The 23,864-nt window shown below is 44.8% G+C and overlaps 1 protein-coding gene and 1 pseudogene across 11 annotated transcripts in view; both read left to right on the top strand.

The window, feature by feature from the left end:
- The first annotated feature begins 4,902 nt into the window (after nucleotides 1-4,902).
- On the top strand, nucleotides 4,903-5,597 carry LOC122232956 (annotated as a pseudogene).
- Nucleotides 5,598-19,111: 13,514 nt separating this feature from the next.
- The window catches only part of SUSD1 (sushi domain containing 1), a 285,236-nt gene continuing 280,483 nt past the window's right edge, over nucleotides 19,112-23,864 (top strand). For 10 of the 11 annotated variants that reach the window (XR_006210619.1, XR_006210620.1, XR_006210618.1 and 7 more), the window contains exon 1: nucleotides 19,112-19,222. Coding sequence is in view for 8 of the 11 variants with exons in the window: in XM_042964612.1 (XP_042820546.1) it covers nucleotides 19,117-19,222 (106 nt within the window). In the remaining 3 variants the exon portion in view is untranslated. Of the gene's footprint in view, nucleotides 19,223-20,182; nucleotides 20,241-23,864 lie in introns of those variants that run through there. The other variant, XM_042964607.1, reaches the window with a different exon arrangement.

The raw sequence follows: 23,864 nt of genomic DNA, 5'->3' as shown, positions 1-23,864 counted from the left end.
GAAATCAATTTTTGTAACACATGCTTAAAGGAATGAACAAGGTTGGTATTTGAGCCTTTATAGCTCAGATTCAATGTCTTCAGGGCTTCAATTCTATATTCCAAACTAAACAAGCTCAATTGCAAGCTAGCCATTTTTGAAAAGTTTGAAAATGTTAGCCTCACCCTGAAGTAGGATAATAGTTTCTAAATTTGGCCGAGTGAATTTCTTTGACCACCCACAAACTTCAGTATGGAACTGCAGAAATTTGTACAAATTTAGCATTGGAGTTCAGATATTCATAAAAATAGGCAAATCAGTTTTCTACCTGCCCCCTGATTACCATGATGGCCTGCAGTCCCCAGCAACCTGCCAGGGACTCTCAAACCAAGTCTTTGTCCGTGTGTGTGTGTGTGTGTGTGTGTGTGTGTGTGTGTGTATTAATTTTGAGAGAGACAGGGGAGGGGCAGAGAGAGGGAGACACAGGATCTGAAGCAGGCTCCATGCTGACAGCAGAGTGCCCCCTGCAGGGTTTGAACTCACGAACCAAACCAAATCATGAGATCATGACCTGAGCCGAAGTTGGACGCTTAACCGACTGAGACACCCAGGTGCCCCAATTCTTTGTCCCTCTTAACCTCTTCCCTCGTCTGTTCAGTTTCTTCACCCCTCCCCCCTGCCCCCGAGATCTCTCTCTATCCACAATCCATTATCTATATCCATCCTCTGTTCTCTCCTGCTTTTTCCACCTCATCTGTACTGGATTTTCCTTTCAGCCTTTAAAACATGCTCAAGTCTCTCCAATCTTAAAACAAGGAAATAAAACTCCCAAAGCTCTTTTGCTTTACCCTTCTACTTCTCATCTTCCCTTTCACAAACCTCCGAACAGAATTGCCTCTGCTTCTTCATCTTTCTATCCTCATCAAAGCCCCCTCTTTTTTTTTTTTTTTTTTTTTGCCACATCCTAAGAACTCCAAATCAAAACGTGCTTTAAAAGAAAAGCCTCCACTCCCCTTAAAACAAAGATGACTTACTTTGTGTTTGCAGTGGGAACAGTAGCACAGATGGTGCCAAACACGCAACACAAATGACACCCTTTGGCTAACAAATGCGCACCGATTTCCACCTCAGTTCTGCAGCTTGTTCTGACTGCTTGCCCATTCCATATTCTCCACATGCCTCACAGCCTAGAGTGTCACACTTGAATCTCTCTGTATTTTGCATTAAAAAATGAATTTTCACAATAGAATAAAATTTTTTAAATTTTTAAATGTTTATTTTTGAGAGAGAGTGACAGAGAGAGAGAGGAGGGACAGAGAGAGAGAGAGAGAGAGAGAGAGAGAGAGAGAGAGATTGAGAGAGACAGAATCCAAAGCAGGCTCCAGGCTCTGAGCTATCTGTCAGCTCAGAGCCTAACATGGGGTTCAAACCGATGAACCTCAAGATCATGACCCAAGCCCAAGTTGGATGCTTAACTCACTAAGCCACCCAGGCACCCCAAAATCAAAATATTTTTTATGTTTTCCCCCATTCTGAGATTCTGATATGCATGCACACTTCCCACTTCGTGGTTGAGCATCACTGATCTAAATTTTTAGGGAAATAGTAATTCCTTTTTTCTTCTAAGTAGACTGTGGGCCCCAGCCTTTCTGTATTAGTAGCAATGACATCTCCAGAAAGTATAGATGATTAGAATGGAAACATGGCCTTGCAATTAGGGCTTCTGAATGCCAGGTGACCTTTTCTCTCACAGTGGAAATGTCATTGTCATGTTTCTCTTTTAATTTGTGACTAAGAATGAATGTCATCACCCACAATCTCTTGTTCTTCTGGTGACCAGTCACTATATAAATAACACAGCTACATGTAACTAAATTTCCCAAGATTGCAGACCTATTTAAAGAGAGATGGTCCTTTATTTAAGGAATAATGGAGATAAAACCTAAAGAGGTAATGTCCTTGGTGATACCAAGATGAATTTGAAGAGAACTTCTGGCCATTCATTCATTCAGCACACACTAAAGTACTTCCTGTGTGAGATCCTGTGATCACAAAGTCAAATAAGGCAAGACTCTTGTGCCCTGGTTAGAGGGAGAGAGAGAACTAAGCAGGCATTTATTAAACATTGGAAGCAAGGGGTTCATAAAACATGAGAGGAGCACAATGGAAGAGGAAGGAGCCAGAGTGACGTCTGGGCAGGGTCTCAAATGATATAACAGTCAGAAGGGTCTAGGTGATGCTGTGGTAAAAGATAAACCCTAAAAATTCACAACTTTCCAGCTATGAATGAAAGTTCATTTCTATGAGCTGGGCAACCATCCTTTAACTTATATATATACATATATATATATATATATATATATATATATATATATATATGTGTGTGTGTGTGTGTGTATATATATGTATATATATATAACTTTAACTTTATATATATATATATATAACTTTAACTTTTATATATTTATATATTTTTTATTTATATATTTATATATATTATATATATATAATATATATATATATTATATATATATTTAATGTTTATTTTTGAGAGAGTGAGAGAAAGCACAAGCAGGGAGGAGAGGGGGGTGGGGGACAGAGGATCCAAAGCAGGATCTGTGCTGAGAGCAGAAAGCCTGATGTGCGGCTCAAACTCACAAACTGTGAGATTATGACCTGAGCTGAAGTCAGATGCTTAACCGACTGAGCCACCCAGGCGCCCCACCCATCCCCTATCGTATCATCTAAAACACATAACCTCCAAAGTCTCCTCAGCAGGGGAAGAACAGTGACTCTCGAATGCCCGAGTCCTTAAGTGACTTGTCTGAGAAGTGACACATACTTTTAACGTACAACACTATTGTATGGGACACACTCATACTGAAACAGCATTTGTCGTTTACGAATTCAAGTTTAACTGGGCATCCAGCATTTTTATTTGCTAAATCTGGCAATAGTTAAGGAAAAGTTTGCCAACATTTTGTGAATAGTTGCCTCCCCCAGCAGCAGAGACGGATGCGTCCTGAGTGTCAGCCTCACATGTTGAGTTACACAGTCCCCACAGGCACCAAGAGCTCTTGCTGGCATATAGGTTCTGCCTGGGCAGGCAGAGGAGAGAGCTTGGGCAGTGGCCAGAAGACCATAGCTGTTGAAGGAAATGCAGAGCTGCCTGCGTGGGTGAGAGAGCTGTTTCGGCACTGACCGAGCCCTCTGGAGCTCTTCTCCATGCCAGAGCCTCCCACACACCTGGCCTGGAAGCTCACATGGGTTTCCAGGGCCAAAGTGGGTCCCATCTGCTCAACTGCAGAGGGAAGTGTCCTTCTGGGGACTGAGTCTGTCCAAACGTCCTAATGGCCACCCATCTAGAAGCAGGGCACAGAGCAAGTAACAGTGTTACTGTTCCGGGATGGTGCCCTCTGTACAAACTCCCATCAAAGGCACAGGGGTCCATCTCCCAAGCTCCAGCATCCAGGCTCGGACTTCAATATGGCAGAACAGGGGTATATTTCAGAGTACACTCTGGCAAGCCTGCCCCCGTATTTGCAGAGCCCAGGGCAAGAGTAAACACACCTCATATGGAAAAACATAACTTCCTAAATATAAACTTGAAAAATATGTGAAAAGCTCTGGCTTTTATACAGCTAAAAGTTGGCAGGCTATTAAAGATGACTACCAATATCACACATGTCTGGGTGTTCTGTTGAGAAGCCAGTGATGTTTGGATAAGTAATAAAATAAAGACATTCATAATTTATAATTTGTATATATGTATATTCCATAAATTTTAAAAATTCATTTCAGCAAAATTATGTTGATATATTAAAGATTTTCACATAATTTGTGTTCCTTTGGCAGTAATCATCCAAAGCAGAAATTGGCAAACCTTTTCTATGAAAGACCAGACAGTAAAAATTTTAGGTTTTGTGGGCCATATGGTTTCTGTGAAAACTACTCAACTCTGTCACTGTAACATGAAAGCAGCCACAGACAACATGTAAACGATGAGCAGTATAGCTGTGTTCGAATAAAACTTTATTTACAAAACAAAAACAGGTGGTGGGCCAGATTTAATCCTGCAGGATTAAAAATCTTTTTTAAATTGTGTTCCCAGGGTACAGCATTTAATATATGTTATATTCAAAATCCTGTTAAAATTAAGAATAAAATTCAAATTATGATTAGTCAGTATCAATATTTTAAGTCAAAATCACTTAAATAAAGCTGACTTTTAATGTTAAAGATTTGGTTAAATCTTATTAAATATTTTTATAAAAACGAAACTATTCACGATTCTAGCCATCAGTATTCATTTTGTTGCCAACATAAAGAACAGGTATCGTGGTTCATATACATTGGATCTAGATCTATATATTTACAAATTTAAAAGTCATATGAACTGGTAATGTTGCAAAATATTTTGTCAGCCATCATAAGCAAAACTGTGCAGAAACTGCAAATCTCCAAATATCTTTAGAGCCAAGAATTGGATAAAACATGAAAAAAAAAACCAACGTGGGCACTGACCACTACTGGGAAATGGTACCTCATCACGTCAGAATCTGACATTTGTACCGTCCCAGAGAAGGGATTTATAAGGTAGCGAATCTGTCTTCTCTCCTTTTGATGTACTTTCAGTTTTCAGTCCTTCCTGTAGTTTGAAGCATCTACATCTTAAGTCAACAGTGATACAGTGAGAAACTTTCAAAGCATTTGGAAGCTACTGCCTCTTGTTTAGGAATATGGAGCATGAGAAGCGGAGAGGCATTTCCTAAGTCTGGACAGGGTTGATCACGGGGTCGATGTTTAGAGTTATGGAGTGCTTATGCCAATGCTAAGAGTAGGATCCTGAGTGAGAGGGCACTTTGTGTGACTTTCAATAAGATAATTTTAATGTTCATGCCAAGTCTTTCTTTTCTTCTTTAAAATTTCTCTGTATTAAAACATTCCACTTTCCCAGGAGGCCACAGAAGATGGCAGAGGGCAGGTCCTGGTGCTCCATGGCCCAGGCATCTCCCAGGGCGCCTGGCAGCCATTGTGGCCAAACAGGTACCACTGGGCCAGGAGGTAATGGTCACTTGCTGTGAAAGCATCAACATATCTGGCAATTTCTACAGAAACAAGTTAAAGTACCTGGTCTCTTTCTGCAAGAGAATGATCACCAGCCCACCCTTTGGCCGCTACCACTTCTTTGCCTCCAGTTATTCTTTATGAAGGTGCGAGCAGGCTGTCTCCAATACCAAGGGAGGCCAGGCTGCCCTAAGCACCTCAAGGTGTTCAATGGGCCCTACTGCCCTACAACAAGAAGAAGCAGAGGGTCAGTTCCTGCTTCCCTCAAGGTTGTACGTCAGTAGCCTGCAGGAAAGTTTGCCTGAACCAGGCACCTGGCTCTCAAGGCTGGCTGGAAGAACCAGGCGATGACAGCCACCCCGAAGAAGAGGAAGAAGGCCACAATCCATTATCTGAAGGAAGAGCAGCTCACAAGATTAATGAAACAGGCCTGAAAGAAGGTTGAGAAGAAAACTGACAAATAGACAGAGGTCCTCAAGACTCTCAGACTCTGGTCTGAGTCTAATAAAGACTGTTCATTAAGACTGTTCATTAAAAAAAAAAATCCATAATTTACACATATTATTTTTATGATTAGATGATGAAATGCTATTTTGTACATTAATAAATTTAACTTGGGGCATGCCTTGCTGGCTCAGTTGGTAGAGCATGCAACTCTTGATCTTGGGGTTCTAAGTTTGAGCCCCGTGTTGAATGTAGAGATTACTTTAAAAAAAATCTTTTAAAAAATTTAATTTTTAAGACTACGACTGTAACATGCAGGGTCCTCTGAAAAGCAGGGTTCAGGATGGGGACTCCTCTTACTACAATTAAAGAGTATCCTGACTTGGAGACATTTCCTAGGGAAGTGACAGCATGAAGGCTTAGGGCTGGGAATAGGCAGAATTTTCCTTTTAGCTTCATTTTAATGTATGCCTTTCTTTTGTATGTCCATGACAAATCAGACACCTCCATTCCCCAGCAAATTTCTTTTTTAAAAAAATATTCATTTGTTAATTTATTTAGAGAGAGAGAGCATGGGAGCAGGGGAGGGGCAGAGAGAGAGAATCCTGAGCAGGCTCCATGCTGTCAGCACAGAGCCCGATGCAGAACTTGATCTCAGGAACCGTGAGATTGTGACCTGAGCTGATATCAAGAGTTGGACACTTAACTGACAAGCCACCCAGACGCCCAGCAAATTTATTCATGTGTAGATTTTTTTAGACAAAAGCCCTTTTCTATCTTGTGTTCCCTCTTGGGACCCCATTGTCACCTGTTGAAAACATACCTGTCTTTTAGGGTCTTGCTTGAAGGCCTTCTTAATGATACCTTTCCTAATCTTGGAGACCAGAAGCCCCTTTTTTGAGGCCCCCATAGGTCTTTGTTGCAGCCAGACAAATGCTTCTTGAAAACTAGGTTGGTGTATATGCCTTCCAGTCCTTCCTACCTCTTTGCAGAGGCTAAAAATATAGTGTGTGGTTTAAGGAGATTATGGATTCTCCTTGCCTAGTACCTCCCACCCTAGAGAGGTCCTGGGAGCCAGCCTAAGGTGACTTCAGCCTCATTATTCTTCGGGGAAGTGGAGAGTTGGTTTCCAGAAAGCCAATGTTTATTTATTTTTGAGAGATAGAGAGATGGAGCGTGAGCGGGAAATGGGCAGAGAGAAAGAGGGAGAAACAGAATCCAAAGTAGGTTCCAGGCTCTGAGCTGTTAGCATGGAGCCCAATGCAGGACTCCAACCCAGGAACCACGAGATCATGACCTGAGCCAAAGTTGGATGCTCAACCCACTGAGCCACCCAAGCGCCCCAGAAGTCATCACATTCTAAAAGACCAGAGGATCTTTCTACCCCTTTACCAGAGGGTACACACAATGGACTGCATCTGAAAAGGTAAAGTGTGATGGGTGTGCATTTAAGGTTGTATACCTGAGTTATACAAAATTTGAGTGTATTACAAGGGTCTACTATCAGCACCTGGGGGGAAAGAGCCACTTGATTCTACACTAGTCAGACTATTCTCAGAGTATTGTTTTCAGCTTTGGATATAAATAACTCCTTGAGTAGATACAGTTTAAAGCAACAACAACAACAACAACAACAGGGGCACCTGGCTGGCTCCCTCAGTAGAACATGCGACTCTTGATCTCAGAGAGATCAATCTTGTGAGTTGAAGCCCCACGTTGAGCGTGGAGCCTACTTAAACGTAAAAATAAAATTCAATCAATCAATCAAACGAAACCAAAAGGAGTTACTTAAGGTTACTTCAGGGTTTTGGAATAAACTCTCCGCACTCACAGATAATTTTTATATCAAATTATTCTTTCTCATCATGGTAGCTACTTCTTAAACTCGATTTGCCAATGATAAGAGAATGATAAGAGATTCAAAGCCACACCCTCGAATATCATATGGAAAGGGAGGCGGGCTCAAATGAGTTAGGATTCATGGAAATGCATGTTCACTAAATTGAGAAGAGAGTGATTCAGAATAGCCAGTATGCTCATAAGCTATTATCACCCCTGCTGTTTTTGTGACTTGCACCCTCTTTCCTGCTGATAAAATATTTCTCTGTATTTCCATCAGGAACCACTCACTCCTCTCCAGCTCGGTCTTTGGGATTTGGATGCAGTTGACCCCACACTCAGGGTGAGCCCCGGTGGCTCCAGGCTAACTATTGGCCCTATTATCCGGTAAGATGGCGTGGTTGGTTTAGCTAAGGGTACTTGTCCCCAGCTGTAAACAGGCTCAAGGCTTTTGTGTCACTCTTGGGGAAGAGAAGCTTTCTCTGTCCACTGAGTTTGAAGCTGAGAGGATTTAAGAACTTCTATGGCAAGAACCACGTTATGATTGTCAGGGAGAAACTGAGGAGCAAGCAGAGCCAAGAGGACAAACTGGATTCCAGAACACTGTTTCAGTTTGGTGACGACCTTGGGTCAGATCTGTTTGTGAATATTTTAGGTTATGGGAGCCAATAAATTCCAGTTTTGATTTCAACATTTTGGATAATTTAAAGTCCCTCGAACAAAAAGTCTCTTAAACAGTACACAGCAGGGCTATGAGGGAGAGGGACCTGGGAAAGAAGAACTTTAACAGCAGCTGGTGAGTTGGTAAGTTATCCTGTTTGAGCAGGTGCAGTGGGTGCAACTTAGATGATGTGTGACAACCTCACATGACATGTGAGCATCTACGATTCCTGGCCTGTCAGCCCAACATTGTGGCTGATATTGGCAAATCGAGTTTAAGAAGCTACCATGATGAGAAAGAATAATTTGATTTAAAAATTATCTGTGAGTGCGCAGGGTTGATTCCAAAAACCTGCCAGGGAAAATCAAAGCATAAGAAATCTTTTGAACTGGATAATACATGCTTTCTTTTCCATTACCCACTTTGGCACAGAGTCAAATTTTCTCACTCATATCCATTTTAAAGCAACTGTGTGAGCAAGTCAGTACAACGCGAGGTGTCTCAGAATCCTGGAGACAGTTTGGGAGACAGTCACCTGGGGATATATCGTCTAGGAACCACTGAGCCCTTGAATGAACAGGAAATTAGACATGTCGGGAGATGAGTAATCTGAAGATTTTCCACATTGGCCTGCTCCAAGGATGTGCAGCTGAGGTGAATATTAACACCCACTGACAACACAAGACTGACAGTGACTGACTCCACTCCTTCCTTCCTTCCCCAAATATGTAGAACACATACTAGGTACCAGGAGTTGCCAGAGACAAGGGTAGCTGGTTAACAAAGCACTTGCCATGCCCTTGAGAAACTTATAGTCCATGAGAAAGACAGACACGTGAGTGCTAAAAGTACTTTACAGGGGGACTTTCAGAAGTAGAAATGTAAACTTAGTATTTGTGTGTTTCACTGAGTGTAAATTATATCTCAATTTTTTTAGGTGAGGGGGAGAAAAAAGGAATCACTTGAAAGCACTGGCAATCCAGGCAGGGAGTTGTCAGACCACCAATATAGAAATGATTTGTGACAGATATAAAGCAGATGTGATCAGATTAATAAAAATGTGAAAGAGCCAATGTACCTACACCCCCATAAAGGCAGAGAGAGAGGATCTCCAAAAAAGTGTACTTTCTGTTTAAAACTCCAGAATAGCTCCAAGTGCAGAGACAGCAGGGACCGGGAGAAGGAACTGGTATGACGATGGTAACTAATTCATGAGCTGTAAACATCCGTGCTTTGAAGTGGCAAGTTTAAAATTTTTTCCTCAAGTGAAAATTTGGAGTAAAGCTTATTGCTTACCAAATAAGAGGAGAGTCATGAGGGGCGGCCGGGTGGTTCAGTCAGTTAAGCGTGTGACTTTGGCTCAGGTCATGATCTCGTGGTTCGTGGGTTCGAGCCCTGTGTCGGGTTCTGTGCTAACAGCTCAGAGTCTGAAGCCTGTTTCAGATTCTGCGTCTCCCTCTCTCTGCCCCTCCCCCACTCACACTGTCTGTCTGTCTGTCTCTCTCTCTCAAACATAAATAAATATTAAAACAAATTTTAAAAAGATGATGTATGGAAACCAATTTGACAAAAATTATATTTTATATATATTTATAATAATTTTATAATATATATAATATATATAGATGATATCATATTATATAGATATAGATAGATGAGAATCAAGAGTCATGATACAAGAGGCTCCCAGAGAAGGCACTAGAGCCAGAGAAAGTAGCAGTTTCCCCTTCCACCCCCAAGACCACTGGAGCTAGGACCACTGTAACCAAATCTTCACTTACTCCTAAGAAAGCACAGATTCCTGGGGCTCCTGGCAGGCTCAGTCTGTAGAACACATGACTTTTGATCTTGGGGTCATGAGTTCAAGCCCCACATTGGGTGTGGAGCCTACTTAAAAAAATAAAACTCTTAAAAAACAAAAAACAAGCAAGCAGAAATTCTCACCAGGACAGAGGAAGTATATCCAAATCTCTAATTCTAAATAGACAAGATTCCCTTGGAAAAAATAAGAACAGTCAAAAATCATGAAACAACTGAGGAAAACCAGCAGAAGAGTCATTGAACTACAAGTCAGTGAACAACCTCCTGATGAAACAGAGTTAATCAGGAAAGAAAAGAACTTTAAAATACGATAGTTGGTATACTAAAGGGAATTCAAGATGCTATCACATCTACAGAAATAAAAACCATTTTTATAAAAAAGAAACAGAGGGGGCGCCTGGGTGGCTCAGTCGGTTGGGTGTCCGACTTCGGCTCAGGTCGTGATCTCACGGTTCATGGGTTCGAGCCCCACGTCGGGCTCTGGGCTGACAGCTACGAGCCTGGAGCCTGCTTCGGATTCTGTGTCTCCCTCTCTCTGCCCCTTCTCTGCTCATGCTCTGTCTCTGTCTCTCAAAGATGAATAAACGTTAAAAAAAAAATTAAAAAAAAAAAAGAAACAGAGTTCTTGGAAATTAAAAGCATGATTGCTGAAATAAAAAAAATGTTTCGACAGGGGCGCCTGGCTGGCTCAGTCGGTAGAGCATGTGACTCTTGATCTCAGGGTTGTGAGTTCAAGCCCACACTGGGCATGGAACTTAAAAAAAATTATTAAAAAAAATTTCAACAGATGGACTGAAGAGCAGAACGGGTATGGATGAAGGTCAAATTAGTGAACAGAGTGACCTCAGGGTGGTCTCAGGTAGAATTAGTGAGATAGGCTGGTCTCCCACATTCAGTGGATAAAGCCAAAGCAGAGATGGATCATGGAGGCTAGAGGCACACTTTTAGAAATTGCCTACCATAAATCCCAGAAAGGATATACGTGAAAAGAATTGAGAGAATGAAATAATCAAAGAATCAAAAGAAAAAAAAATGTCTCTGCCAAAGAAAGGCTCAAATCACAAAATAAAAAGGTCCAACGAGTACTAGGTAAGAATAATGAAAAACTACATCTGGATGACATTTCTGAATTCCAAGGGGAAGGAGAAAAATCCCTAAAATTTGTGGTGGGGGGTGGGGGGGGGGTCAGGGAGACACATCACCTAGAAGGAGCTGATCACCAAATTAGCCTGGGGTTCTCATCTGCAACACTAAAGCTAGAAGGCTAAATTTCAAGGGAAAATTCCAGACCCCGTTAAACTACCTTTTAATCATTTTGATTTCAGAATTCTATACTCAGTTAATCTACAATCGAATTTTGAAAGCAAAATCAAGACATAGTTGGACGTGCAAACATTCAGAAAGTTGCCTATCCAGTAAAACTTTCTGAAAGACATGCTCAAAGATGTACCAGAAGAAGTTTAAAGAAGAGGAGGGGGAGGAGAGAGAGGAAGACCTAGGACGTAAAAAAAAGCAAAGAAACCGAGTAAACTTGTAGCTAAGTGCATTCATTGCAAAGTCAGAGAATGAAGTGTTTATATTTTGAAGGTTGAACAATTTGCCAAGGTCAGTGATCTGGGTTTCACCGTCAGCTGCTCTTTATCACACAAAATCTGTCGTGGGCTTCCTCCGCAATTGTGTTTGTCGATGCTGGGCGTGCCCTACTTCTCCTTAGGGCTGTGGGTGGCTGCGCAGGGTCCTGGGGCTGATCCTGGGTCCGGAAATGGGCTGTCAGCAGGCTTCCTTTCCGGGTTTGTGGAACAAACAGACCGACAGCTGAGGCTTCCTCAAGTGAAAGAGGTGACTCTGTGGGGGCCTGCACATGTGTGTGTGTGACAGACTGGGTGACAGAGCCCCAGTCTCACCGAGGTCAAGGGGAGGATGGACAAATACTGGAATGTGAACTTCAGTCTGTTAGAGGGTCTGGAGTTGGTTCCCAAATCCACGGATGTGCTCCTCCAGCTTCTGCTGGTGGGATCACGGGGAGTCTGAGTCCCATTGGAGAGCAAGTGCCGGTGGGAGGTGAGAGGGAAGGGCATTGCTCTGCCAGGGGCCTTCCCTGCTTTCCTGAGCCATCTCTTCCCACCCATGTTTTGTTTTGTTTTGTTTTTAAATATTTATTTATTTTTGGGGAGAGCGCAAGTCGGGGGAGAGGCAAAGAGAGGGGGACAGAGGATCTGAAGCAGGCTTGGTGCTGACAGGCTGACAGCAATGAGCCGGGAGATCATGACCTGAGCTGAAGTCGGAGGCTCAACTGACTGAGCCACCCAGGCGCCCCATGGTTTTTGTTTTTTGTTGTTTTTTTTTTTAAGTACAATTTGGAATGGATAATCTTCTAAGGTTTTGGGTTTTTTTTAACGTTTATTTATTTATTTTGAGAGGTAGAGAGTGGGGCAGAAAAAGAGGGAGAGAGAGAGAATCCCAAGCAGGCTCTGCGCAGTCAGCACAGAGCCCGATGCAGGGCTCCAACTCATGAACTGTGAGCTCATGACCTGAGCAGAGTCAAAGCTTAACCTGCTGGTCCAGTAGGTGCCCCCCAACCCATGCTTATTTTGCTTTTGTAAGAACACTGGCATTTTGGGTGGGCTGTGTGTCTGATAGCCCTGGTTCCAGCCCACCCGCGTGCAGTAGCAAATAATGTATTTGCTACTCAAGTTCCACAAACTAACTCCAGGCTGAGTGAATGGTTTGTGCGCCTGTTTGGAGGGAGGGAGAGACGTGTTAGAGAGGGCAGAATAATCCTGCTGTTCCTTACATGGCAACGAGGGGTCTGGGAGTCCCTGAGCATCCAAGAAGGAGAAGTCTAGAAGTCTACCTTTGCTTGACTTAAGAGACAGCCAGCAGCAGGGGCATTTCTCCAGAGACAGGTCCCTGTTATCAGTCTCCACACATCTGCTTGAGATGACACCTCTGTTCTGGGAAGGTCAATGTGGCTCCTTTCAAGGTCAAGGTGGCCTTCTGGTGTTCTCAGATATCTTGTCAGCTAGGGTAGCTGTGTGTGGATGTACAGTGGGGTGATATAGAGGGATTCACTTTTATCTGCTTCTTTTATTTATTTTTTAAAGTTTATTTTAAGAGAGAGAGAGAGCACATGCGTGCATGTGCGTTGTGGGGCGAGGGGCAGAGAGAGAATCCCAAGCAGGCTCCTTGCTGTCAGGGTAGAGCCCAACTCAGGGCTTGAACCCACGAACCATGGGATCATGACCTGAGCCGAAATCAAGAGCCAGACTGAGCCACCCAGGTGTCCCCACTTTTATCTGTTTCAAACACAATTTTCAATCAGCATAATTTAAAATGTTAAACAAAATTCAGGCAAGTAAATTTGAAGATTTAATTGGCTTCATTAAGTGATTCATGAATTGGGCAGCATCCCATCTAGCAAGTCCAGAAGAACTCTGAGGACTTGCACAAAATGGAAGGGTTTTATGGGAAGGAGGGCGGGGCAAGAAAGTTATTAGTAAAAGGACAGGATTGTCTCAGGCAAGGTTGCTTTTTTTTTTTTTTAAGTTATATTTATTTATTTTGAGAGAGAGAGAGCACGAGAAGGGGAGGGGCAGAGAGAGAATCCCAAGCAGGCTTCACACTGTCAGCCGCGGAGCCCAGTGCGGGGCTCGAACTCATGAAAGGCGAAACCATGCCCTGAGTGGAAACCAAGAGTCAGATGTTCAACTGGCTGAGCCACCCAGGCACCCCAAAGTCACTTTTCCTTAGGGGAAAGAGCAAGGGATCTTATCATGCAGATTACCTCATCTTCCTTTGGAGGTGGAGAGGGCTCATGCTACAGATTCATTGGCTCTTCTGGGAAAATTCCTGACTGACCCATTGAGACTACATTTTGGGGGGAGGTTGAAACTGCAATTAGATTAGGTATTAAGCTCCCGCTTGGGGAGTTGGCCCACGGGACACCCTTTTGGGCATGTGGTTTTCTTTTCTTCAAACATTAGAATCATTCCTGTTAACGCAAACTTCAAGCAAGAAGTTCAGTGCCAGAGTATATCAAACTCATTACAATAGGATATTTAAGCCATTCCTAAAACAAGCCTATAAGCACTTCACTTAACATTTGCAAACGTGCTGGTGGTGTTCCCAAGCCAAACTGTAGGAAAAGCAGTACATCCCTTCTGGTCGGTCATGCAAGGGATTTTTCCAGAAGAGTTCCAGAATATTTGGTACCCAGCCTCCATGTCCCCTTCTCCTTCTGGCCTTGTACCCAGAGGAGCATCCACTGGGCAAACCCCAAACTTTACATTGGAAGCAGACATAGCGAAGGGGAGCCTGAGGAAAAACCCTAGAGATGGTGGACCAGTGTTCCCTTTCTATTTGCCTGTCTTCCTCCTTCCCACACCCTGGCTGTTTCCCAGTCCACTCAGGAGTCTCTTGGGATCCCATCCACTTATGTCTATGGGGGGATGGGGCTTTTCCAGGGAGCTTTCCTATAATTCTAATCCCACATAGAGTTACCAGGATCCAAAACTGATTTGGAAAGGCCTACGTGTTAGTTCTTGTCTGGTAAAATAAAAACTGGCATCTAATTTTTTTTTGCCACTGACTTAAAAAAAAAAAGATTGTAATCATTTTGAAACGTACAGTTCAGTGGCATTAAGTACATTCACATTGCTGTGCACCCATATCCACCATCAGCCACAGAACTGTTTTCATCTTGTAAAACCGAAACCCTCTACCCATTAAACACAAATTCCCTGTTCCCCTCTACACTCAACCCCGGGCAACTACCCTTTTACTTTTGGTCTCTAGAAATTTGGCTACTCTAAGTACCTCATATGAATGAAATCATACAATATTCATCCCTATAAAAGTGGCCTATTTCACTTAGCATTGTGTCATCAAGATTCATTGATATTGAGGCACATGTCAGAGTTTTCTTCCTTTTTAAGACTGAGTGATATTCCATTGTATGAATATATGACATTTTGTTTCTCCATGGATATTTGGGTTGTCTCAACCCTTTAGCTATTGTGAATAATGATGCTTTGAACATGGTGTACAAGTTGTCGTTGAATGTTTCAATTGTGCAGCAAGATACATTAAAGATAGACTTCAAAATTTCTTAACTTTGGTGATGGAGACAGGATCAAATTAGCAATTCTAGAACTATCAGAAACTTCTTTCCTGTGCTTCCAAGGAGTAGAATAATTTTGTCCTGCAAGGAGTCCCTTTAAGAAGCTCTCTTCATCTTGTATGCCTGTTTGAGGTCCCTTAAAAACACTTCAGATATTGGTCAGTAGTCTCAATATTTTAGCTGGGATTCAAGCATTTGTCTAACTATACAAAGGCCCTCTGATGAGTAAATTACTATAAAAGTCTTTTTAAAAAATGAAGTTTAAAATGATTTTTTGGGGTGCCTGGCTGGCTCGGTCGGTAGAGCATGTGACTGTCCATCTTGGGGTTGTTAGAGCCCCACGTTGGATGTAGAGATTACTTAAAAATAAAATCTTTAAAAAATAAAACGGTTTTTTTTTTTTTTTTAAAGTGTGGAAATTGACAGTGTTTTGGAGAGCCAGGTAGCTGGGATTTGGGAAGCCTGAAGCCTAAAGAAGGAGCTGATGGTGGTGAGCAGCCTGTATGCAGCATGTACACAGATGAGGAGAATAAAATGCTTTGATTTGGTAAGAAGTGTACTCTCCATCTTTTTCAACAATTTCTACATAGTCATTCTCAACTGAATCTTAAAACGTTATAAAATCTGCACATTATATTAATATGTACAAATAATAACTTGAAGTGTACCTATAATTAAATTTTTATTTATTTAAAAAAAATTTTTTTTAATGTTTATTTATTTTTGAGACAGAGAGAGACAGAGCATGAATGGGGGAGGGGCAGAGAGAGAGGGAGACACAGAATCGGAAACAGGCTCCAGGCTCTGAGCCATCAGCCCAGAGCCTGATGCGGGGCTCGAACTCACGAACCGTGAGATGGTGACCTGAGCTGAAGTCGGACGCCCAACCAACTGAACCACCCAGGCGCCCCTAAATTTTTTTTTAAATGGTATGTATTTTTATTTTTTTCACCCTACCTCCTATCTCTTTTGGTGGATATTTTTGTGGAGATCATGTGGCAAATGTAACCCAATACATTCCTCAAAGCTATCTGGTTTGTTGATGTCATCCTTTCTTGTTTGAAAGCATTGTTGCATATTTAATTGTGTGTGTGTGTGTGTGTGTGTGTGTGTGTATCTTTGACCACTTTACTAGGGTTTGGGAAGGTGGGGGAGAGAGAACTTTCAGGGCTTACAATGCCATCTTGAAACCAAAAGTCCAGAGGTTTTTTTTTTTTTTTTAATGTTTTTATTTATTTTTGAGAGAGAGAGACAGAGTGTGAGCAGGAGAGGGTCACAGAGAGAGAGAGGGAGACACAGAATCCAAAGCAGGCTCCAGGCTCTGAGCTGTCAGCACAGAGCCTGACAAAACCCACAAACCTTGAAGTCGGATGCTTAACCGACTGAGCCACCCAGGCGTCCCAAAAGTCAAAAGGTTTTTGATGAAGTTATAAAAATCTAGATATGGACAAAAAGAGCTCTCTCCAAATTTCTTTAAGAAGGTGTTGCGTGTTGGCTATGTTCTCTTAAAAGCAGAATATTTTTCTTAAGCTAAATATTTTCTCAGCAATAATCCCACTGCTGCAAATTTAATGCTAGTTTAATATTCTGTTTTAATTCTAGTGACACATATCGACCAGGAGATTATTTTTCATTTTGTGATTCCATGAACTCACTATTGGGTAAGAAGTAATTCTTTTTACAAAAAAAAAATTTGCTTGAAAGCAACAAAATGAGCCAACAAAATAACTGATGGGAGCCACAAATCTAATGTGGAATATGAATGACGTGGATTGTGCTAGTATAAACTTTTCAAAATATTAAAAACACGAATCACATAAATATAAAAAGAAAACCTAAGATTTTATTCAACTAATTAACTCATGAGGGACTGAGCGAGATGTTGACTTCAAAGGAGAACTAGTGGGGCGCCTGGGTGGCTCAGTAGGTTAAGCCCCTGACTTTGGCTCAGGTCATGATCCCACGGTGCGGTTTGTGAGTTCCAGTCCCACACTGGGCTCTGTGCTGACAGCTCAGAGCCTGGAGCCTGCTTCGATCCTGCGTCTCCCTCTCTCTGCCCCTCCCCCACTTGCACTGTCTCTCTCTCAAAAGTAAATAAACATTAAAAAAAAAAATTTTTTTTAAAGGCCAACTAGTAAGATATCAAGGTTCAGAGGAAAATTTGAAGAATTTATGTATATGTATATACATATACATATATACATATATATATATATATATGTATATATATATACAGATGTCTGTTAGGTGTGATGAGATTAGTCAATAGAAAGTCTACCTAATACCTAATAGAATTAGGTAACATCTGGAAAGGTTACCAGACAACACCCAACACCTCACTGAAAAGACCCAGTAAACTTGCCCATTTCCAAGTTTTGTACTATTTTCCCTGATATCATCAATTAATAAATATATGTATACATACAGACACATATACACAAATATATTTAATTGTATTTATTTACTCTGCAGAAGGACATGGCAGAGAAGAAGTATAGGTTGGTTTAAAAAGGTCATAAATGAGTGTATCTTTGTGGAAGCAATTACATGATTTCAAAGTTCATGAAGAGTTAACCTTAGCAGAACTTTTGTCTAAATTATAGAGGACAGACCACAGTATCCCCACTGCCCATCTACTACTCCCCAAAGTATGCTCTTATCTTTGCTTCACAAAAAAATAATTAGCAAGAAAGCCTGCTGCAAAAGAGCCTAGGCAGTTTATTTTTAACTACTTCTTTTTAAGGCTACACAACAAGTTTGGCCCTTATATGGGTGTGTTCATGGGTGGTTAGATTTAGAGCAGGCTCATGGTAGAGAAAGCACGTGAAGATATGGGTTTAGGAGTGGGGGGCCCTGCTCTTGGACAGGCATAACAAGCTCGAAGCCTTCAAACTGGAACTTATTTCCCCCACCCTGCAGCCTCTCCCTACCCCAACTTGCAAATATTCCCTTTGGGTCTCAATCTCAGTGACTCCCACCACCATCATCAACCCAGCTGCCCAAACCAGAAATTTAGGCGACATCTGTTAATTTCTCTTTCCTTTTCCTTCATATTCTACTGGTCACAAAATCCAGTGGATTCCACCCAATACCACTCTGATTTGCCACTTCTCATTGCCAATACCCTGCTCCTGTACTTGTCCTCTCATGCCTGGATTCCTGCAGCAGCCCCAGACTGGTCTGCCCGCCTCCCTTGTCCCAGTCCCACAGAGCAGACATGGGAGCCTTTCCTGATGAGGTCACTCTCTGCTTAAAACCCTGTTACAGCTTCTGAGCAACCTCCTTTCCTTGGTTTATGAGGTCGATTTTATCTCTGCAGCTTTAATGCCTCTCTCCAACCATCTGTTCCTACTCTAAGGAGGTCCTCCCCATTTCTAGAATACACTCTCAAGTCCCTGTGTCTCAGCATTTGCCCATCTTACCGCTTGGATTCCCCTCCCACATCCTTTTCAGCCTTAGCTTACTTCGTCAAGAAGCCTTCCGACGCCCCAGGCTGAATATCCTGGGTGCAGTAGGAACTCTTGTTAGCTCCTCCCCCACCACAGCTCGGTTGCCTGGTGTAATCTTGTCACCTGGTTGTTTGCCGCGCTTGGGTGGATTGGGTACTTGGCTTCTTGCCCTCTCACCTTGCCCTTGGAGTGCCAGCCACTTCACCCCAGGTCTCTTTTCCCCTCCTCGAAGATTCCCGCTCCTTCTGCCTCTCACCCCTCTTCCGCTGCCACCCGGGGTGCCACCCTGATCCCCAGGCAGGTTCAGATCTCCAGTTCGTTTCCTACGCTTGAAGCACGGCAGACGTTTCCTCCTGGCACGGTCCGGGACTCTAGGGTCAGCTATGTCATTGTGTGCTGGATATCTGTTCCCAGTTGCGGAACCTCCGCGCGGACCGTGTCTCTCTGACCGCTGTGTTCCCCGGGCCACCTCGCGCCAGGCGCGCAGCAGGTGCACGGGGAAGTGAGGGGCGCGTAGCAAACGAACGTCTGGCGGGCGCGCAGAGCGCGCAGGCCGCGCGGTGGGGGGAGGGCCCGCGCCCTCCTCGGGACCCCGCGGCGCTCTCCGCGCCCTACGCGGCGCCGGAAGCGGCCGGCCGGCCCCCTCCCCGCGGCGCCCGCCGCCTTATCTCGGCGCCTCGGGGCCGCGGGAGGAGTCGCGGGCGCGCCAGGAGGGACGCGGCGGCGGCGGCGGCGGCATGGGCCGGGGGCCCCGGGGAGCGGGCCGCCCGCCTCGCCGCCTGCTGCCGCTCCTGCTGCTGCTCGGCCTGGCCCGTGGCGCGAGCGGAGCGCGGGGCGCCGACGGTGAGTGCAGGCGAGGGACGGGCAAGGCGCAGGGGCGCCGGCTGGGTGCCTCTCTGGGCCCTCGACGACGCCGGGCGCGCCCCGGACGCTTCCCCGCCCCCGGGCCGGGCGGGCGCGGTGCCGGGGCGTGGAGCGCAGGCGGGGCCCCCCTCCGGCCGTTGGGGCTCGGGAAGGCGGGCAAAAGGACGGAGGAGGGGCTCCCCGCCCTCGCCCCGGGCCGCCGGGGGGCGGGGGGGTGGGGGGTGGGGGGTGGGGGAACCTGTCGCAGACTGCCTCGCCCTCGGCGCCCGGGGACCTGGGGCGAGGCGGGGGTAGGCGGGAGCGCGAGCCCCTGGGGAGAGCCGCGCCCGGTGTGGAAGGGCGCGGAAGGGCGTTCCGGCTGCACTGTCACGCTTCCTGCCCTGCTGTGGCTTTTGCACGACAAATTCTTTACCCCAAGCAATTTTCTTTCTGCCTTTTAATTTTTTTCACCTTAATGAAGACCCAGATGCTAATGTGGTGAGAAAGAAGTGCAAGGAAGTTTACAGGAATAAAGCATTCCTTAACCAAGTCATTCATCCAACACCTGGGCCTTGAATAGTTTCCCTGTGCAGGATGTGATGTCCTTGCGCTGGCCCTCATTGAGCTCGTATTCTGGAGGCCACAGACAAGCAAGTCAACCATTTCCAGACAATTGGAACGTATGGAACACGTGGTGCGAGTTACACAGAGGATTCGAACCCTTAAGGGCGGTGGTGTTTACCCAAGTAACAGTAACGGAAGGCAGACTGCCCTAAGTGCTCCGAGAAGATGTAGGTGGTCAGAGGAGAGCAAGATTAATTCTGGCTTGGGGAATCTGGTGGCATCATGGATGAGAGGACTGTTGAACTGGGCAAACAAGGCTTGGTAATATTTGGGTATGTGAAGATGAGGGAAAAGGCGTTCCAGCTCATAGCAGAGGGTACAGTCAGCTCTCCATAAATACGTATTGAACGAATGAATTCTACATGGAAGGGACAATGTGAGGATTCACACGGAGGTATAAAAGCATGGGGCCTGTGATTTCAGTCTGACTGGAATGTAGAAGATGGGTGGGAAATTGAGGTGGAAAAGCAGATTGAATTCAGCAGAAGCCTGAGCACCTTAACTGGCAGACCCAGGGATTTAGACTTAGCTGTTCCTGGGTGCTGGGAAGCCATTGGAAGTAATTGGAGGTTTCCGTATAGGGAGTGACATAAAAAGTGAGAATAAGAAAACCCTCCAGCTTTCTTAGTAAAACCATTCATCCTAAGGTGGAAGGGAACTTCCACGAAGGGAGATATGGGGGGATTTTGTGGCTCCGACTCCTGTTCCCCCAAATTCTCTTTACCTTTTTACTTTTACTACAACTTTTACTATCGCTGGTGGACATTTCTCTTGATGGCTTAACCTTCTGGGATGGCCATTTTGGTACATCAGGTATTCTGGTAGGCTTTCTAACTTCCTTCCCGGACTTTGTGCATGTGGCAGAGTGCAGACAAACTTGTAGATGCTTGGGGCCAATTTCAGAACCTGTGTGAAGATTCTCTAGCCTAGGAAATGCTCCAGCATGGTCCCATCAAGTGACTGGGCTAAGACAGTGGAACAAAATTACTACCTAAGTTCATCCTTAAAGGCTACTATTGGGTGAGTTTCGGGAAATGAAAGTCGGGGTTGCCCCGCTGAGCCTCCTCTCCCTATGTAGGCATCCTTCTTCATTTCCAAATGTGAAGAATCTGGTTTTACTAAGGGCATGTTTCCTTCCAGTGGACAATGTGGGGCATGACTGGAGGCTTAGAGGCACTGAGGAAGTTGTAATAGCTGGCCTGGAATTTCTGAGGACTGGCCCCACTGTAAAGACAGCAGGAGAAGGAGACTGAATGGAGATAATGAAGTAGAAATGGAACGGAAGGACCTAACAGACATTAAGGTGCAAGAGAACAGAAGAGAAAGGGGACACTAAGGTTTGGGAACTGCGTGAACTTAGATATATGGTTCTGTAGGAGGAGGAAGAAGGTTTGGGAAGAAAGATAAGTCATTTTGAATTCCTGAATTTGAGGTGATGTTAGGGCTTCTGGAGAGGTTGAACTCAATAGGGCGTTAAGACTGTGGATGATAGGTGTGTGCCAGTGATGGAGACTTGGTGGTCAGTTGAAGCCTTGAGGTTAACAAGAGTAGAGCAGTGAGGCTGAGAGCTAGATGCAGAGAGCTCGAGGGAGTGCGGAGACATCCGTTGGCTCGTAAAGATATTCTTCAAAGGGGGGCACCTGGGTGGCTCAGTCGGTTAAGTGTCTGACTTCGGCTCAGGTCATGATCTCACAGCTCACGGGTTTGAACCCTGTGTTGGGCTCTGAGCTGACAGCTCAGAGCCTGGGGCCTGCTTTGGATTCTGTGTCTCCCTCTCTCTCTGCCCCTCCCCCACTCATGCTGTGTGTCTCTCTCTCAAAAATAAATAAACACTTAAAAAATTAGAAAAAAAAAGGATACGCTTCAAAGAAATTAGAAGGAGGGGTGTCTGGCTGGCTCAGTGGGAGGAGCATGCGACTCTCAATCTCGGGTTGTGAGTTCGAGACCCACTTGGCATGTAGAGATTACTTAAATAAATAAAACTTAAAAAAAAAGAAGGAAAGAGAAGATAGCATTCGGCTGGCTGGTGGTGGTAAAGAAGACACAAGCACGATTTAGAATGAAGGGTATCATTCCGTAGAGAGGGAGACACTGAAAATTAAAAAATAAATGAGGTATTTAATGGATCATGTCAAAAAGCAAAATTGGGCTACAAGTGGGAAAGCTTAGTCTCTGAGAGGGGAGGGAGGGAGAAGAATAGAGAACTGCCCTTCCTTCCTCCCGAGCTGTCTACTTAGTGAGTGCTATTCATATTTCAAAACCAGCCCAGTTGTCCCCCCGCCCCCCCCCCCCCCCCCCGGGAAATTGTCCAGTTCCCTTGCAGCACCAGCGGTACCCTGCCTGTCCCTGTGTACCATACTTGTATGGGATACTCTAACACTTGTGTACGTATTTATATGGTACCCTTACTCTACACACTGATACTATATTGCAGTGTAGTTGTTTACTAGACTAAGAGCTCCATGTGAGTAGAGATCGTGGCCTGTATTAGGAGTTTGGTATGAAAGTAAACGAAGCCCACCCAAATGAGAACAGGCGAGGGCTCTTTATATAGAGTTTGCTATTATAGCAGGAGAGTCAGCCGGCATCACTTACATTTATCAGACTCAAAAACAGGCAGAGGTGTATAAAAGCTTGATAGTGGATCAAAGGGGAAGGGGAAGGCTTCCGGTGTGTCCGAGTCAGAGGCTGTTGGCATGGAGAAGCTGGCGGTGGCTTTACTAACAGCAGGCGTTGTTCGTGATTGGTTACGGGAGTATATTTGGCTTTCTCTGATTGGTCCTAAGTTTGAAGTGAGGGCAACAGTTAGGGGAGCCGGCTGTTATTGATTAAATCCTGACCAATTTGGGACTTACAGCTACAGAGGTTGTGGTTTGACTTCCTGGACTGATGGCTGCAGATTGTGGGTCAGCGTTCTATTTTTGTATATGGTCTGGCCATTGTCTGTTTATAGATTCAGTCTCTCATTGGTTACATGTGCTGAATTACACTGAATTGTTATCCAAGGTGCTTTGGGGAGGAAAGAGTGGAGGAGCTCTATTCAGAGGGCCTGAGTGTGAGGGAAGTGCGAGTTGCACAGTTGGGAGAGCAGGAGGGTGTTGGTGGGTGGGTGGGGTGCCAAGCCCAGGGGAGGGAAGGTTAGGAATGGGCTAGGATGGGAACCAGTCAGTCCTGTTTCTCTCCCTTCTCTGGCAGGGTTCTGAGGCGGGAGTGGCAGGGGCCTTGTTGGCTCAGGACTGGCTGGGGTTCGAAAGGCCAGAAGGAGGACAGGCAGAGGCCTTGAGAATCTAGAGGGAACACTGGGGCAGAGGCCTGAGGAAATTGTTCTTGCTTTGTAAAGTGCACATGATGTCACTAATCATGCATTTCATAGGCCTCTTATTCACTCTGTCATCCTGAGTCAGAGCAACAGTCACTCTTCAGCCCCAGCCCGGGGGTGGTGGTGGGGGGGAAGAGAAATGGTTGGGGGAGGGAGGGAGTTGTTTTGGGATGATTTACAGTTGCTCAAGGTGAGGGAGCCAAATTCCAGCTGATGAAGAAGATCCTGCCTGTAGCCCGTCTTCCATCTCCAGGGACCTGGCCCTGGGTACGTCTTCAACCTTCCGGTCAAATCCTAAAATGGGTTCCCCATTCTCTGTAGCCCCAGGTAGCAAGTGGCCTATTGGCAGAGGAGACAGGGGAAATGAATTGCATGGATTAAAAAGAAGTTTTCCATCTGGTCGACAGTGTGAGTCAGGTGTGAGGCAACGCTTAGTGGGTGACGTGCTGGATGTGAACCGAGGGTGTGGCCTCAATGAAGCGCTCCTTAACTCAAAACCTTTGAAATTGGGGCACTTGGGGTTGGTTCCTGGTCTGTAGGCCACGTGTGTGGGGCCCCACCGTGAGCTGGTGTTGGTCAAACAGGAAAGGGGACACAAGAGGGCAAAAGGGCAAAAGGAAGCTGAGGGCCCTATAACCATTTTCCACAAGGAAGGACTGCAGCTTCCTGATGTGGAATGTCAGTCCTGGGTTGGGGTGG

The sequence above is a fragment of the Panthera tigris genome, chromosome D4, assembly GCF_018350195.1.
Source record: "Panthera tigris isolate Pti1 chromosome D4, P.tigris_Pti1_mat1.1, whole genome shotgun sequence".
In the NCBI taxonomy this organism is placed as follows: Eukaryota; Metazoa; Chordata; class Mammalia; order Carnivora; family Felidae; genus Panthera; species Panthera tigris.
The sequence above is the reverse complement of the archived record's forward strand: the minus strand, read 5'-3'. Positions and strand labels throughout refer to the sequence as shown.